The sequence below is a fragment of the Panthera pardus genome, unplaced genomic scaffold (assembly GCF_024362965.1).
Source record: "Panthera pardus isolate Hobbes unplaced genomic scaffold, ASM2436296v1 HiC_scaffold_24, whole genome shotgun sequence".
In the NCBI taxonomy this organism is placed as follows: Eukaryota; Metazoa; Chordata; class Mammalia; order Carnivora; family Felidae; genus Panthera; species Panthera pardus.
In genome coordinates this window covers 102,896,745-102,913,755 of record NW_026526810.1, presented here as the reverse complement: position 1 = coordinate 102,913,755, position 17,011 = coordinate 102,896,745, and the positions used below count along the sequence as shown (strand labels likewise).

General features: G+C 42.1%; 1 protein-coding gene across 3 annotated transcripts in view; it reads right to left on the bottom strand.

Moving 5' to 3' along the window:
• The window catches only part of PPP1R36 (protein phosphatase 1 regulatory subunit 36), a 44,773-nt gene that overhangs the window by 11,910 nt on the left and 15,852 nt on the right, over positions 1-17,011 (bottom strand). For 2 of the 3 annotated variants that reach the window (XM_019451567.2, XM_019451565.2), the window contains 4 exons: positions 12,846-12,980; positions 3,519-3,561; positions 3,030-3,208; positions 2,754-2,945 (listed from right to left, as the gene is read on the bottom strand). In XM_019451567.2, the coding sequence (XP_019307112.1) occupies positions 2,754-2,945; positions 3,030-3,208; positions 3,519-3,561; positions 12,846-12,980 (549 nt within the window). Of the gene's footprint in view, positions 1-1,542; positions 2,234-2,753; positions 2,946-3,029; positions 3,209-3,518; positions 3,562-12,845; positions 12,981-17,011 lie in introns of those variants that run through there. The other variant, XM_019451566.2, reaches the window with a different exon arrangement.

Here is a 17,011-nt window from a genome sequence, read left to right as displayed (position 1 = left end):
TCTAGATAGAAACTTGTCATGATGGAGTGTATTATAACCAAATTCTCTACGTAAAAGTCCAACAAAAGTTAGTTCATAGCCCGCGATTTTGATAAAAACTTTGCAGTTTTAATGGGAGTCGTCACCAGAATTGACTTGGATGGTAAAGAATAACAGCATGAAGACAGAGGGTATGTTGAAGCCATCCTGCATTAGCCGTAGGCTGGAGTTGATGTGCCTCTGCTCTTGATATTAAATCTGGGGAAGGTGTCCAGTTTTCTCTGTGAAATGAACGCATTTTTAGCTAAAGGCTAACAGGAGGATTTTTTTTTAATGTTTATTTTGAGAGAGCAAGAGAGAGCACATGTGCAAGTGGAGGAGGGGCAGAGAGAGAAGGAGAGAGAGAATCCCAAGCAGGCTCCATGCTGTCAGCACAGAGCCCAATGCAGGGCTCGATCTCACGAACCTGAGAGGTCATGACCTGAGCTGAAATGAAGAGTCAGATGCTTAACCAACGGAGCCACCCAGGCGCCCGAGGAGGATTTTGAAGCTTGAGGATAAACTTTGTGACCACAGAAAGGTTAATTCAATCCAGTTGTTTTAACAGGTGAAACTCCTACAGGACTTTAAAATGGTAACATAGAACCAGTGGCTCTGTATTCCACATAGTGGAGTGCTTTCCCGAGTGATTTCTAATCGTCGTCTGCCAGATAACATCCAACTCACTCCCTAGTGGACATTTAGCTGTCCTTTGCATTCTGCTCCACTGTGCTCTTGCCTTTCCTCACAGGGCACACTTTTTCATCTCTGTGTCCTTGCACACGTTCTTTCTTGACTGGAAGTCCCCCTTTAGTGTCACCCAATCCCTGCAAAGCCAAATTTGAGTTGGAATGCTCCCAGTCCCCCTAGAAGTGATTGTTCTTCTGCTCGGTCCTCTTAGGGCACTTGGTTTTTATCTCTTTCATGGCCTCTAATACATTTAAAATTGTCTTGTGAGCAGGTGTGTATTTTATTTATCTTCTCTACCATCCAGACCTGAGGATATGGTCTCTGTCTTGATGATCCCTTTTCCCTACATAACCCACCACAAGGTTTTGGATGGAGCAGAGGCTTTTTTTTTTTTTTTAATGTTTATTTTTGAGAGACAGAGAGAGACTGAGTGAGAACTGGGGAGGGGCGGAGAGAGAGGGAAACAGAATCCTAAGCAGGCTCCAGGCTCTGAGCTGTCAGCACAGAGCCCAACATAGGCCTCGGATCCATGAACTGTGAGTTCATGACCTAAGCCGAAGTTGGACGCTTAACCAACTAAGCCATCCAGGCACACTTAGAGCAGAGGCTCAATACATATTTGTTGTCAAATGAGTAAACGAAAGAATGAATGAAACGTATATGTTAAAAGGCTTTGAAATGAACAAGATATACTTTATATCTCAACGTGAAAAATAATATAGCCATCGAGATTTAATTTTAAAAACATTTTATTTCCCTTATAAAATTTCATTTTCAAATGTACCAGATACTCTCATAAAGTAAAAATGAACTTAGAAACAAATAAACAGAATGTTTATTTTTTTAGGTGTTTTATTTATTTTTGAGAGAGCACAAGCAGGGGAGTGGCGAGAGAAAGGGAGACAGAGGAGCCGAAGCAGGCTCTGCACTGACAGCAGCAAGCCCAACGTTGGGCTTGAACTCATGAACTGCAAGATCGTGACATGAGTTGAAGTCGGATGCTCAACCAACTGAGCCACCCAGGCGCCCCCTAAACAGACTGTCTCTTCACTAGTCTACTAGAACACTGGTTAAATGTTCTAATACGTTACTCTAAATAGTCACATAGAAGCCAAGGAAGTAACTAAATAACAAAGCAAACTAGTAAATATAGGAAAATGAGCTTTCCAAGAGCTTTCTGAAATTTCTTTTAATAGTCCACTGTTGAACTTTTAACAAAATAATTTGAACAATTTAAAAAGCGTAATAATAATAAATATTAGTCCTATATAAAGTGATTAAGTTGAAGTAGTTTACTTCAAATGCAGGGACTTAATTACAGAACTGGAATGTACCAGGTTATTTAGGGAATGTTGTTTGAGAGGACAATGTTCTCGTGACTAAGTCCAGTGTATCCTGGATCCTCGTGTTATTTCTTTCTATCAGGGAAGAATGTATCCCAGACATTCTTTTGTTTTCTTCTGGTACAAGGGGGAGGAGGGTTTGGGGGTTGAACTGACATCGAGGCTCCCCCAAGATGCCAACTCTGTGAAAAGAATTATTGGTATAGCTGAAGCAGTGTGGCCAAAGAATGAGGTGTATGGCTGTGGTTGTGTGCTTGTGTGTAAGCTACACACATACGTACACACATGCACATATTACACACACACATAGAAGTTTTCCGTTTCCATGAACTACCACTGATTTTAAATAGGGGTCCAAAAGCAGCCCACAGTAAGATTTTGTAATGGTTCTCTTCACACTTACCAGAGATATGTCTTCTAATGGAAAACCCTCAGCTTATGGAGTTTGCTACTCCCTCCTCCAAATGAGAACTATTTGAAGGCTAGCATAACTTTCTAGCAATGTTTTCTAGTCTAGATGGGTGTACCGAGAGCTGCCTGGGAAAGGAAGCAGGTAGAGAGGGGAGGGGGTGGGTAGGAAGGTGGTGCTTTCATCTTCGTTCAACTTTCTGGCCTTGGCACGGCATCTAAAACCCCTGCCCCTCCCAGCCCAACCTAGCACACAACCCAGGGCTCTCCCTTCTCTCTCCTTGGACCACTTACTTTGGCATGAGCACAGAGTCCAGACTTTCCATGTGCTCTTGCATCGGGGCCGGGAGTTTGACGACTCCTTGATGATACTTTTTCTCAAAGATATTCTGAGCTTTTTCTCTGAGAGATGGCAGCAGAGTAGACATGACTGGAGAGCGCATGTTAATGGCTTTTTTAATTGCTGGGCGTTTCGCCATCATTCTCCTGGGTGGGAAGAGGTAACATTTAGGTTACATCATCCAGTTTTCTAGAAATGTTCTCGAGCTTTGGAAAGTCAAAATGTCATACCTGAATTGTACAAAAGTCATGTGTTTCTTTTCCCCTCCTGATTCCTCCTCCTCACGCTTCCTCCGAGGAATGTTGAACATATTGGTACGAAAGAGCCTTCCTATTTCTTCCTCAATCTCTGTGAAGTGTTGACGTCGGAACACAATCCAAGCTACATATGTACAGAAAGTGTAAAAGGACTACAAGAGAAAACAGACAAGAATCACAGTGCACAGCTATGGTGGTAGGAACTCTCACCTGTCTATAGAACATTGCTAAGCAGACACAAACCCAGATAACCCAATTTCTGCACATTCCTGAAAAGTGGTGGCAAATTACACATGTACTCACCTTTGCAGGAGGAAAATTTAAGAGATGCCATACAGCTTGTTAGCATCCTTTGAAGAAAAGATATTCACTAAAAATAAGTGCCTGACACATGGCTATTGGTTCTTGGTCTACTTCATGTTTCATATAAGACAGAAAAGCCCCAAAAGGTAACTGACTCACCTCAAAGAATTTCCAGTCTTTCTGTGTATCTGATCTTTTCTCCCTGCAATACAAAAAATCACAACTATACGTGGAGAGGGAAGTTCAATCTTTCAGCGATCTGGGCAAGCCCCTATCTTCAAAAGGATCAATACCTGTGACCCCAAGGCTATTTAGCCGCATAAATGCTATCAAAAGGCATTGATGAATCCCAGTTATCTTTTTCTTCAGCTTCTCAGGTTATCCAGATCAACACCCAATGCAAATTCAGGATAAACAAGACAGACAGCAGGAAATGAACGTTTTTTTGGTGATGTGAGCGTCCGGGAGTAAGCTCTCCGAGAGCGGGAAGGTGGTAAGGAGGTAACACGGGGTGTTACTAGGTAGGGAAATAAAGAACTAGAGGGTAAAGCTAAAATGGAGAAAAAGACAAAGAATCAAATCTTAAACAAAAAGAAGATGATAAAAAAATATTTTCAAAAATGTCTAGTCGACTGGGACGGCAGTGTGCTCTTCCTTCTAGATGCAGTATGCACGCTGAGCCTTGTCTCCCAAAGGCAGGCATCTGCTCAGGAGTCCTTGTAACACAAATTCAGTGTTAAGGATACTGTACTGACACGGGCACGCTTACTGAGCTTGGCCCCCTCCCTAAGATGGGCCATTCTAGTTCTGATTCCCAGCCTGAGGACAGCAGGCATGGCCGGCAGAGGACTGGAGAACTGATGGAGAAGGGCCGTGCACCTTCAATCACTTGATCCCTCAAGGGGGCCGATGCTAGACCCAGGCACTCCAAGGCTGATTCTGGTCTCGCTTCTGCTTCTTGCTTTCAGAGCCGGAGACTCCAAGGATTGGCCCTTGTTATCAGACTTTCAAGAACCGTCCTGAACTCTGGTGGTCTGGGCCAGAAGACCCAAACCCCTCAGGACCTCCAGCCTTCTCACAGGGACTGCATGATCTGTGCGAGCCTACGTTAGCCCTCTATTTGAGGGAAACACTGAAGAAGTGGTTCAGCTTTTACCAGGGTGGACCCCTCCCCTCCTGCAGCATCTTCATTCACACACTGGTTTCCTCACGTGCAAGTCTTCAACAAGGAGCTAAGGCAATAAACACAGTGAGCGAGTACGAAGTACGGACTATGTGGCAAGCATTATGCTAAACCATTTAAATGATCATATTTAGCCCTCATAAGATCCCTGTGGTGTAGTCAGCATTATCATTCTCACTTTACAGCTGAGGAGACTGAAGTCCAAAGACATATTTAATTAGGGACAGAGTCTGTACTAGAACTTGGGCCTGTCACAGCTCCACAACTGTCCCTGTAACCAGAATGCTAGAGAAAAAAGCTTTTCCTTTAGAATATTTTGCAGAATAAAAACGTTAAACTACAGAGCCCAGCACAAGCTTTCGGGACAAGCCTCAGCGTCCTTCTGTGCCACCTGAGGCCCTCACCTGACAGGAGTGCTCATGTGGCATTTCCCTGCTTCCACGGCCTCTGCCAGCTGAAACCAGACACCCTGCAGACAAACCAACCAAACTCAGTTTCTGGAATACCAAGTCAGCTTGCCTTCTGGGAGAAGACTGAGAGCAGCACTTGCGTTTGTACAACTCAAACCAGCACCATCTTAGTGAGGTTTTGAAATGACACAGAGATTGCACAGGAAACACACACTTTCCCCTCTTTTCTTTTCTTCTTCTCTTTTTAAACGTTAGAAGAGAAGGTACCATGAACCTCTTCTCCTTCCCCTCAAGTTGCCATAAAACTGGGACTTCTTCTCCCTTAAAGCCTAAAGCAAACTAATGTAGCCTACAGTGTGGAAATCAAGTACAAAATATAACAGGCTTCTTCTTACCATTCTGATTTAGCTCCGCATATAAACCTGAAATGAGTCCAGGAAATGGAGGCAGAAAATGAGCACATTTGGGAACCTCCTAGTTTGATCTGCAAATTCATCTCTTAGTGAATTTTGAGTCGTTTTTCTTTTCAATTTTATTTCATAATTTTTATGTTAGGTACATAATAATTATAAATTGATTATAAATTTCAAATTTTACTGAGTATAAATAACAAATTTAAACACTCCAAATCCTCAAATTGAAATAGGGTCTAAAAAAAATTCTTTTAATGTTTATTTATTTTTGAGAGAGAGAGAGAGAGAGAGACAGAGCATGAGCAGGGGAAGGGAAGAGAGAGTGGGGGGACACAGAATCTGAAGCAGGCTCCAGGCTCTGAGTCGTCAGCACAGAGCCCAATGCAGGGCTCGAACTCATGAACCATGAGATCATAACCTGAGCCAGACACTTAACCGACTGAGCGAGAGAGAGACAGAGAGAGAGAGAGAGAGACAGAGAGAGAGAGAGACAGAGAGAGAGAGAGAGGGAGAGGGAGAGGGAGAGATATCTTAAGCAGGCTCCACACTCAACATGAAGCCCAATACGGGGCTCAATCCCACGACCCTGGATCATGACCTGAGCCGAAATCAAGAGTCAGACACTCAACTGACTGAGCCACCCAGGTGCCCCCACAAATGTAATTTTAAAATTTCTGGTAGCCACAGTAAAAAGAAACATGTGTAATTAATTTTAACAATACATTTATTGTATCCAAACCCTCAAATATTATCATTTTAATATGTAATCAATATTTTAGAATGATTAATGAGGTATTTCATCCATTTTTAGACTTTTCTGTACAGTGTATGTTTTACATTTATGGCACCTTTAAATATGGGCCAGCTACATTCCAAGGGCTCAACAGCCACATGTGGCAAATTGCTACCAAGCTAGTCAGCAAAAATGCTGCACATTTCACCTGCGAGGGCAGGCTCCAAAGGAAAGAGGGGAAAGCCAGCTTGGCGATAAATCCACAGATTTTCAGTGGCCTATTAGCATGCTTTCTTATTCCTTCTTGCTACATTAGACTCTTAGCACTAAGCCAAAATGAAGAAAATAGATCATATTTTTAGTCATTCCTGGAAAAAAAAAAAAAAAAAAAAAGCCTAGGGCCAAACCTAAAGGGTTCCGGTCCCCAGAGAAGAAAAGTTATGATTCCCACTTATGTCATGTTATGTTCCCATTCCCCGTGCTGCTTTGGGTGAAACTGGGTTTAAAGGAGGGTCAAGGGTTAGTCTGCACAAAGGAAGAGAAATATAAAAGGAATGTATTTGGGGGGAGGGGAAAGAGGCCCTACTGCATGTGACTGGGGGGGTGGGAATAGGGAATGGGGCTTAAGGATGATTTATACACTGAGCTTTAATGAACCCCTTTCTCCTTATGCTCATCTGCACACCAGCCTCTCTGGTCAGCCATGAGGTGCCAGCTGCAAAGGAGGGAGGTGGAAATCCTAGGGTACAGATGGGGGTGGAGCCCAAATTGGCCATAACCAAAGAATACGTCTAATTCTATGGCGGGAGCCACATAGAGAGAGGTTTTCTTATCTATCTTGGAAAACAGAGATCTTTTACTGAATATGTTCATCAAAATCGTGCCAAAGCCTGCTCGATATCAGGATTTTACAGATGTATTTAGAATAGAAAGGCATGTCCTCCTACTTCTCAAGAAACATGAAAGCACAAAATTAACAGCCCCCAAATTGCTGGTTCCTCTGAAGTCTTTAATTTAACTCCAGAGACAAATAGTGTAAGATGTCCTAGTCCAGTATTAAGTGTGCATATATTAGACAAAAAAAGTCAGAAAATACACATGAAGATGTTCTCATGAGAATATTAACTTATTCACATTGGAAGTGAAATAAAGATATGTTAAAATCACTCTTAACTGGCAAAAACTGTCCTCATCTTCTACATAAAAACAGCCAAAGGGTCGCCTGGGTGGATCAGTCAGTTAAGCCCGTCTTTGGCTCAGGTCATGATCTCCGGTTTGTGAATTCAAGCCCTGCATCAGGCTCTGTGCTAAGAGCTCAGAGCCTGGAGCCTGCTTCCGATTCTGTGTCTCCTCCTCTCTCTGCCCCTCCCCTGCTCATGCTCTGTCTCTCTGTTTCTCAATAATAAATAAACATTAAAAAAATAAAAAATAAAAAAATAGCCAAAGAACAATAAAAACTCCACTGGAGGATATAATCAACACCCATGGCCAATTAACAACTTTTACTGGCAAAGACATGCTTATAATCTGTTTTCCTCAATATCCTTTGTTTGCCTCTTTGACCTGTATGGAATCTGTTATGTGAATGGTAGGTGGTAAGCTCTAAATGGATTCTTCTCCAAACTGCTATCTGGCAGGCAGGAGAAAAGCAGGTGATGTTGCAAAAAGACCAGCACCTCCTGGTGATTAACTCGTAGTAAACTAAGGCAATCACTATCTTTCAAACATAATGAGTTCTTTTAAAGTTTGTATAAAAATTAGATTGTAATAAAAATGTACCATTCCAAGTATAACAACTTGGGATGCCTGGGTGGTTGAGTCAACCATCTGACTTCGGCTCAGGTCATGACCTCGCAGTTTGTGATTTTGAGCCCCACATTGGGCTCTGTGCTGACAGCTCAGAGCCTGGATCCTGCTTCAGATTCCGTGTCTCCATCTCTCTCTGCCCCTCTCCTGCTCACTCTCTCTCTCTCTCTCTCTCTCTCTCAAAATTAAACATTAAAAAAAAGAGAGAATTTATCTTAAAAAAAATAACTTAAGTGTAGATTCTATATCCACAGAACTAAAAGATATGATAAAATCTCTAATTATGATATAATTATTTATAGTTTGGGTTTTTTTAATCTCAAAATTAGTCTTACTGCATGCACATGTGCTTTTAAAGAGTAAACATTAAATATTGGCAATTCAATTATTTTTTTAGAGTAGGTGTTTTTTTAACTTTGTTGTGGACTGAAGGTTTGTGTCTCCCAGCCCCACCCCCAAATTCATATGTTGAAGCCTTAACAACCCCCATTGTGATAGCATTTAGAGGTAGGGTCTTAGTAATTAGGTTCAGATGACATCATGAGGGTAGAATCCCCATGATGGGATTAGTGTCAAGAAAAAAGGAGGCACCTGGGGACTCAGTTGGTTAAGCATCTGACTTCAGCTCAGGCCTTGTGAGATCAAGCCCTATATGGGGCTCTCTGGGCTCTCTGCTATCAGCATAGGGCCCGTTTCTGGTTTCCAATCCTATCTCCCTCTCTCTGCCCCTCCTCTGCTCTCTCTCTCTCAAAAGTAAATAAACATTTAAAAAAGGAAAGAAGGCTGGGGCGCCTGGGTGGCTCAGCCGGTTAAGCGGCTGACTTCGGCTCAGGTCATGATCTCGAGGTCCGTGAGTTCAAGCCCCGAGTCGGGCTCTGTGCTGACAGCTCAGAGCCTGGAGTCTGTTTCAGATTCTGTGTCTCCCTCTCCCTGACCCTCCCCCGTTCATACTTTGTCTCTCTCTGTCTCGAAAATAAATAAATGTTAAAAAAAAAAAAAGGAAAGAAGGAGAGACCAGGGCTTTCTCTTTCCACCAACAAGGGCCCAGTGACCACCAACAAGGGCCCAGTGAGAAGGCAGCTGTCTGCAAGCCAAGTAAGGGGGCCCTCACCAGAACTCGACAAGGCTGGCCTCCTGATCTCGGACTTCCAAGCTTCAGAACTATGAGAAAATAAAATTTCTGATGTTTAAGGCATTCAGTCTGTGGTAATTTGTTATGGCAGCCGAGCTGACTAATACAAATCACAAAGTCTAGTTTTCTCAATTTGAAATGACAATTTGCAGACAGAAGAAATTAGAGTAATGATGAGAAAAAGAAATTTTACAAGTGATTGAAAAGGAAATTGGAAAGCTGATGATGAACTTATATGACTTTTGAATAGCATCAGAAACAAGGGCGTCTGGGTATCTCAGTTGGTCACGTGTCTGACTTCAGCTCAGGTTTGTGTGTTCAAATCCCACATCAGGCTCCCTGCTGTCAGCACAGAGCCCGCTTCAGATCCTCTGTCCCCCTCTCTCTCTGCCCCTGCCCTGCTCTCTCTGTCTCTGTCTCTCTCTCAAAAATAAACATTTAAAACATTTGTTAAAAAAATATATCACAAAAACAGACAATCAGATCAATGGAACAATATAGAGAACCCAGAAATGGATCCACAAACGTATGGCCAACTAGTCTTTGACAAAGCAGGAAAGAATATCCAATGGAATAAAGACAGTTTCTTCAGCAAATGGTGCTGGGAAAACTGGACAGCGACATGCAGAAGAATGAACCTGGACCACTTTCTTACACCATACACAAAAATAAACTCAAAATGGATGAAAGATCTAAATGTAAGACAGGAAGCCATCAAAATCCTAGAGGAGAAAGCAGGCAAAAACCTCTTTGACCTTGGCCACAGCAACTTCTTACTCAACACGTCTCCAGAGGCAAGGGAAACCAAAGCAAAAATGAACTACTGGGACCTCATCAAAATAAAAAGCTTCCGCACAGAGAAGGAAACAATCAGCAAAACTAAAAGGCAACCGACAGAAAGGGAGAAGATATTTGCAAATGATATATCAGATAAAGGGTTAGTATCCAAAATCTATAGAGAACTTATAAAACTCAACACCCAAAAAACAAATAATCCAGTGAAGAAATGGAAAAAGACATGAATAGACACTTCTCCAAAGACATTCAGATGGCTAACCAACACATGAAAAAATGCTCCACGTCACTGATCATCAGGGAAATAGAAATCAAAACCACAATGAGATACCACCTCACACCTGTCAGTATGGCTAACATTAACAACTCAGGCAACAACAGATGTTAGCGTGGATGTGGAGAAAGAGGATCTCTTTTGCATTCTTAGTGGGAATGCAAGCTGGAGCAGCCACTCTGGAAAACAGTCTGGAGGTTCCTCAAAAAATTAAAAATAGAACTACCCTATGACCCAGCAATTGCACTACTAGGTATTTACCCAAGGGATACAGGTGTGCTGTTTCAAAGGGGCACATGCACCCCAATGTTTACAGCAGCACTATCAACAGTAGTCAAAGTATGGAAAGAGCCCAAATGTCCATTGGTTTATGAATGGATAGAGAAGATGTAATATATATATATATATATATACACACACACACAAATATACACACACACACACACACACACACACACACACACACACAAAATGGAGTATTACTCGGCAATCAAAAAGAATGAAATCTTGCCATTTGCAACTATGTGGATGGAACTTGAGGGTATTATATGCTAAGCAAAACTAGTCAGAGAAAGACAAATATCACATGACCTCACTCATATGAGGACTTTAAGATACAGAACAGATGAACACAAGGGAAGGGAAGCAAAAATAATATAAAAACAGGGAGGGGGACAAAATATAAGAGATTCTTAAATATGGAGAACAAACAGAGGGTTACTGGAGGGGTTGTGGGGGGGGGGGATGGGCTAAATGGGTAAAGGGCATTAAGGAATCTACTCCTGAAATCATTGTTGCAGTATATGCTAACAAACTTGGATGTAGATTAAAAAAATAAATTAAGGGGCGCCTGGGTGGCGCAGTCGGTTAAGCGTCCGACTTCAGCCAGGTCACGATCTCGCGGTCCGTGAGTTCGAGCCCCGTGTCAGGCTCTGGGCTGATGGCTAGGAGCCTGGAGCCTGTTTCCGATTCTGTGTCTCCCTCTCTCTCTGCCCCTCCCCCGTTCATGCTCTGTCTCTCTCTGTCCCAAAAATAAATAAAAAACGTTGGGAAAAAAAAATTAAAAAAATAAATAAATTAATTAATTAATTAATTTTTTAAAAAGAAATTTAAAAAAAGAAACAAGGTATAAATGTTCAAATAAACAAAAATTCTTAACATTTTCATAATGTGTAAACACATAAACATCAAAAGGAAAGCAACAAACTAGAAAAACAAATAGGAAATCCTTGCTACATGAAACATAAATTATACAAATACCCAGTTTCTACTTGATAAATGGTTAACACTAAATGCGGCAATAATTAATTTTAACAAATATAATAATCATGCAATAAGTTATTTTATACAGAAAAAGAGCACAGACTCCAAACTCATGAAAGATATTCAAAAGTCAAATAGCTGTAAGCTTTTTATACAACTGCAAGCTATCAAAAAAATCAAACTAATAGAGCTAGGTACGCTTGCTGCTGATGGTGATACAAAATGGTTTAACCTTTTTGGAGAACATCTGGCAATATGTAACAAGAGCTAGGAAACTGTCCATGCCTTCTAGGTAAATACATTCTGGGCAATAAGCCATAAATAAATAGCCCAAATGGACAAAGTAGTTTATGTAAAGATATCCAATGCAGAAATATCACAAGGCAGAAAAACTGAAACCACATAATAAGCATGCACAGAAGGAATGGTGAAACAAACTGGCGTATTACACAGTAGAGTAACTATAGTGGCTATTCAAAGTGGTAGGTGAAATTATGTAAGCAGAATAAGAGAATAAGGGACACAGAAAATACAGAACATGAACAAAGCATATAGAAATATCTGTATCTTGAAAACGTGGAGAATGCGGAGAGAAACCATGAATTGTGTTCTTTGCCTATAAAGTTAAAAATAAGAGTTCGGGCCACGGCCGTGGCATGGCCCTCGAGCCTGTTGTGAAACTGCTCAGAGGAGGAGATTTGGGGGGAGGGGGTCAGTGTTTAAGGATCAGAGTTTTCCCTCCAATGCCTCCCAACTCTCCTGTAATAAGACGCTTTTAAATTTTAATTACAGAGGGGTGCTTGGGTGTCTCAGTCAGTTAAGCTTCTGACTCTTGAATCTGCTCAGATCATTATCACATGGTTCATGAGATGGAGCCCCAAGCCAGGCTCCGCACTGACAGTGTGGAGCCTGCTTGGAATTCTCTCTCTGCCCCTCCCCTGCCTGTGCATGTGCACATGCACACACACACACACACTCTCAATATAAACTTTAAAAGATAAATTTTAATTACAGTAATATATAAACTGTCCTTCTAAGGCAAAGATCAACTCCCCACAAACAGCATCATCTTATAACCCCCACCTTACTAGCTTGCACCCACTACTATTGCTACAAAATGAGCAGCGGAAGGGGACACACCCAGGGCCCCCTGGGACACTGGCTCATCACCATGGGGACCCGGGCCGGCCACAGGAAGCCTTCCAGGTTGAGAGCAAGATTCTACTGAGCCAGTATATGCTGAGAGAAAAGTCTTTTAAACCTAAGCAGTGTCAATTCTGAGGTTCTTCGCATACTCACTTGGCTTTCTCAAACGAGACATCACGTGTGTTTGGGGCAGAGTCTCACCTGAGCCCAATTATTCTGTACAACAGGGAAGGAAACTTTTGCAAGGGCTCCAGAAGTCAAATGTAAGGGTCTCAAGGGTATGGATATGCACACACGTAGAGACCTCCTGAAATCGTAAATGTGCACTTACTTCCCGCAGCACATGTGATGCTTATCAGGCATTGCCAAACCCAGGACAAGGACGCAGTACTTCTGTGCCAGGTAATTCTGCGCTGCTTCTAACTTCCTTATAACCAATTCCATCTCCTTCTTCTCTACAAGGCCCCTAAAAAGAAAACAATCATTTGGATTAATGTTGGCAAATGCCAACAGTAATCAGCGAACAGTCAGAAGTGTGAACTGTTTTGAAAGAAGTAACAAGTGAGTCAACACATGTCACTTACCTTTTCATTTAGCTGATGTGAGCTATGGCAGAGGGAGGGCTTTGATAGTTATCATTGTAATTAGCATCTCAGGTTCATGGTGAATTTTCATTTTTATAGATTCTTTATGCTATGTATTTCTAACGTTACATACAGGCAGTCCTAATTTATACCAAATAGCCCAGCAGCCCAACTAACAAATTACCTATACTGGTTTCTGAGGCAGCTGGCAGCGCATTTTCCTGCAGTTTTGCTGAAAGAGCTACTGGAGACTCTCCCAGGGCAGCCTCCCCTGGGTTCCTGATGTTACAAGGAAGTGTAAAGGCTCAGTGTTTGAACCACTCAACGCTTCCCTACTCTGAGTTCTGCGTTTGCTGAGGAAGCATGTGTGGACCACTAATCTGGGAGCTTTGGCATCAATTATAACAGCCTCGCTTCCCTGTGAAAACACTGCCCCAGTTCCAATTGAATTGCAAATGAACATTCCAAAAGACAACCTGTTACAGCATGTCTGGAGCCTAATTTTAGAAGTTTGTGCAGTACAGTATAGTACGAAACAACATTACTCACAACACATTCCAATGATTGCTATTGAAAAGTGCAGTGTCACTGGCTTTTTATCTGCCTTTTCATTTTCGGAAAGATTTAAACCCAATGAAATGCACCCTAAACAACAGGGACGAATTACTGCCCCTTCTGATGTTAACTACGAGCCTGACTGACCACATGAGGATATGCTGTGGAGGAAGGGGTTTAAGGATAATAGAGAGGGGTGCCTGGGTGGCTCAGTCGGTTAGGCGGCCGATTTTGGCTCGGGTCATGATCTCGCGGTCCGTGAGTTCGAGCCCCGCGTCGGGCTCTGTGCTGACAGCTCAGAGCCTGGAGCCTGTTTCGGATTCTGTGTCGCCCTCTCTCTCTGACCCTCCCCCGTTCATGCTCTGTCTCTCTCTGTCTCAAAAATAAACGTTAAAGAAAAAAAATTTTTTTTAAAAAAAAGGATAATAGAGATATTTCAAAGCACAGCACGTTATCACATGTGATGAGAAGGCTTGTGACTCACTGGAATAAAATGAGTTTCTGGAATAAAGTGAGTTCCAACTTGAAATGCCCCAATTTCAAATAATCCAAACACCTACACCCACACCCGCTTGCACCTCAATGGCCATGACTATGCCCACCTCCCTGCTTCCTTCAGCAGCCTCCCAGCCCAACCCTTTTCCCCCCGACTTTTCCAGAGCTGCCAGTAGCTAACATGCCTCTTTTGCTGTTGAAAACAAAACAACAAAAAAAATGCCTTGAAAACTTTTAGGCCAATGGTTCCAAAGCAAAATATATGTAAGAATTGCCTGGGATACTTGCTGAAAGTGCGGATTCCTAATGCCACGCCCTCTCCAAGATCCTGACTTAGCAGGTCTGCGTAGAGCCTGGCATTTAAAACAAGCCCAGGTACAATCCTTTGGGAAAAAAATTGATAATTTCATACACCATACAATTGATCATAACCTTGGGTCCAATGACCTCTCTGGGAAATTTATCCTTCTTAAAAAAATTATCCAGGGGTGCCTGGGTGGCTCAGTCAGTTGAGTATCTGAATCTTGATCTTGGCTCAGGTCATGACCTCATGGTTTGTGGGTTCGGACCCTGCATCAGGCTCTGTGCTGGCAGTGCAGAGGCTGCTTGGAATTCTCTGTCTCTCCCTCTCTCTGCCCTTCCCACACGCACGCTCTTTCTCTCTCAAAATAAATAAATAAGCTTTAAAAATTATCCAAAATTAAGGGGGGAAATCTAATGCATGAAGACATTCAATAATCATTCAATTATTATCTATTTGTCTATTAGGAAAACTGGCAAATCCCAAAAATCTATAAAATGGAAGGGAAAAAGTAGTAATAATGCAGACTGTAGTAATACAGCCAGGTGCCACTTAAGGACTTGACATTTATTAACATATGAGTCCCCTAGGATTTATGCCAGCACCAAAGTCATACCCTTAACCAGTATATGTGTTATACCGCCTCGTAAGTCAATCAGTCAATAACACACATTAGCTTGATGGAAAGTTATGCCACCATTAAAAATTATAATTATGAAGATTGTAATAACTTGAAAAATACTTACAATGTTCTAAAAACTATAGAATTCGGGGGCGCCTGGGTGCTTCCATCAGTTAACTGTCTGACTCTTGATTTCGGCTCAGGTCATGATCTCGCAGTTCGTGAGTTTGAGCCCTACTAACAGCCCAGAGCCTACTTGGGATTCTCTCTCTCTCTCTCTCTCTCTCTCTCTCTCTCTCTGCCCCTCCCCCCCTGCTCGCTCTCTCTCAAACTTTAAAAAAATGAAAAACAAAAATTACATAATTTTGCCTTTGCTCAGAAGTCACAAATCCTAAGTGTAAACGGATAAACTCTGCAAAAGAGAGCTTAGCTGACTGGTAGGGGGTGTGGACACACCGCACAGTGGCTTAGGCACAGGCCTGGGAGTTAGATCTGGGCTCCCATCTCAGCTCCACTACCAACGAGCCATGTCGTCTCCAGCCAGCCGCTTAACCTCTCTGAGCCTTGGCTTCTTCATCTGTAAAATGGGGAAAAGGCTCCTTCCTCTGGAATCGGGACTTTTAGTCGTCTAAATCCTCCAAAGGATGTCTTTGTAGCCCTTTCAGCTCTCCCCTCACAGGCTGAAGGCTTTTCTCCTACGTGGCAGCCTCTGGTTTAAAATAATATGCATTATCTCATGTAATCTGGATGATAATATCTCATGTAATCTGGATGATAACTCTATAAAGTGGATACTACCATTATCCCTATTATACCTCACTAATTTGACCAAAATCAATTTTTTTCTTAAAGTTATTTAAGTCCAGATATTTCAATACAATCCATATTTCTACTATAGTAAGTAAACTAATTACTGGAGGCCTGAAAGTGAAAAGTTATTCTAATTATTTCAGAATCACACCATAGAAGCAATTTATTTTTTTTTTTAATGTTTATTTATTTTTGAGGGAGAGAGAGAGAGCAGGGGAAAGGCAGAGAGAGAAGAAGACACAGAATCCAAAGCAGGTTCCAGACTGAGCTGTCAGCACAGAGCCTGATGCGAGGCTCAAACTCAAGATCTGTGAGACCATGACCTGAGGTGAAGTCAGACACTTAACTGACTGAGCCACCCAGGCACCCCATGGAACCAATCATTTTAAGACTTGGATTTTTTCTGTCATTCTGTAACCGATTCCTTCTAAAAAAAGTCTACCTTATACCACTGTACTCTAATATGTTTTAGTGTATTTAAAAAAAAACCCAAGAGACCTTATTTCTCTGTTAATCTATTTCTAAAATGAAGAAATGAAACAAAGGTCTCTGCCAGAGCAGCAATAACTCTCAGAATTAGAAAACACCATATAAAATATAAGTGAATGTGCTACCACAGTCTAATAAGTTCTTTTGGGGGGACGATAAGACCCCTCAAACCTTCTGAGCCTACAGCTAGCTGAGCCCTTTTGCTTGCCACCACAGAAACCCTTCGTGAGCTCTGGCCACTCTGCAGTGAAAGCAGCCTTGAAATAACACGGATGTGGTATATTTTGATGGCTTTACCGGGCCAGCAGTGTCTGAATTATTTATTTGGTTTTTTACAAAACTGCTGTACAGATATATTTATCTATCCATAAAATGGTTTTCAAACTGCTTGGTTGTACACAAGGATTTTGCATTTTAAAAACATTCCACAGCAACAAATTGATGACTCTAACAGCATTTCTAACAGCTAAATCATTGGGTTGATTCCACACATACTGGGGAGGGCAGCCTGGGCACTTGGAAAGTTCCACGGTTTGCAAAAGGTCACCAAGCCTGAGAGGCATTGTTCTGCTCCGGACTCTGAGTTCCCAGATTCTTGCCCCATACAGCTCTGAGCCACCTCTGCCTAAAGCAGTGAAATT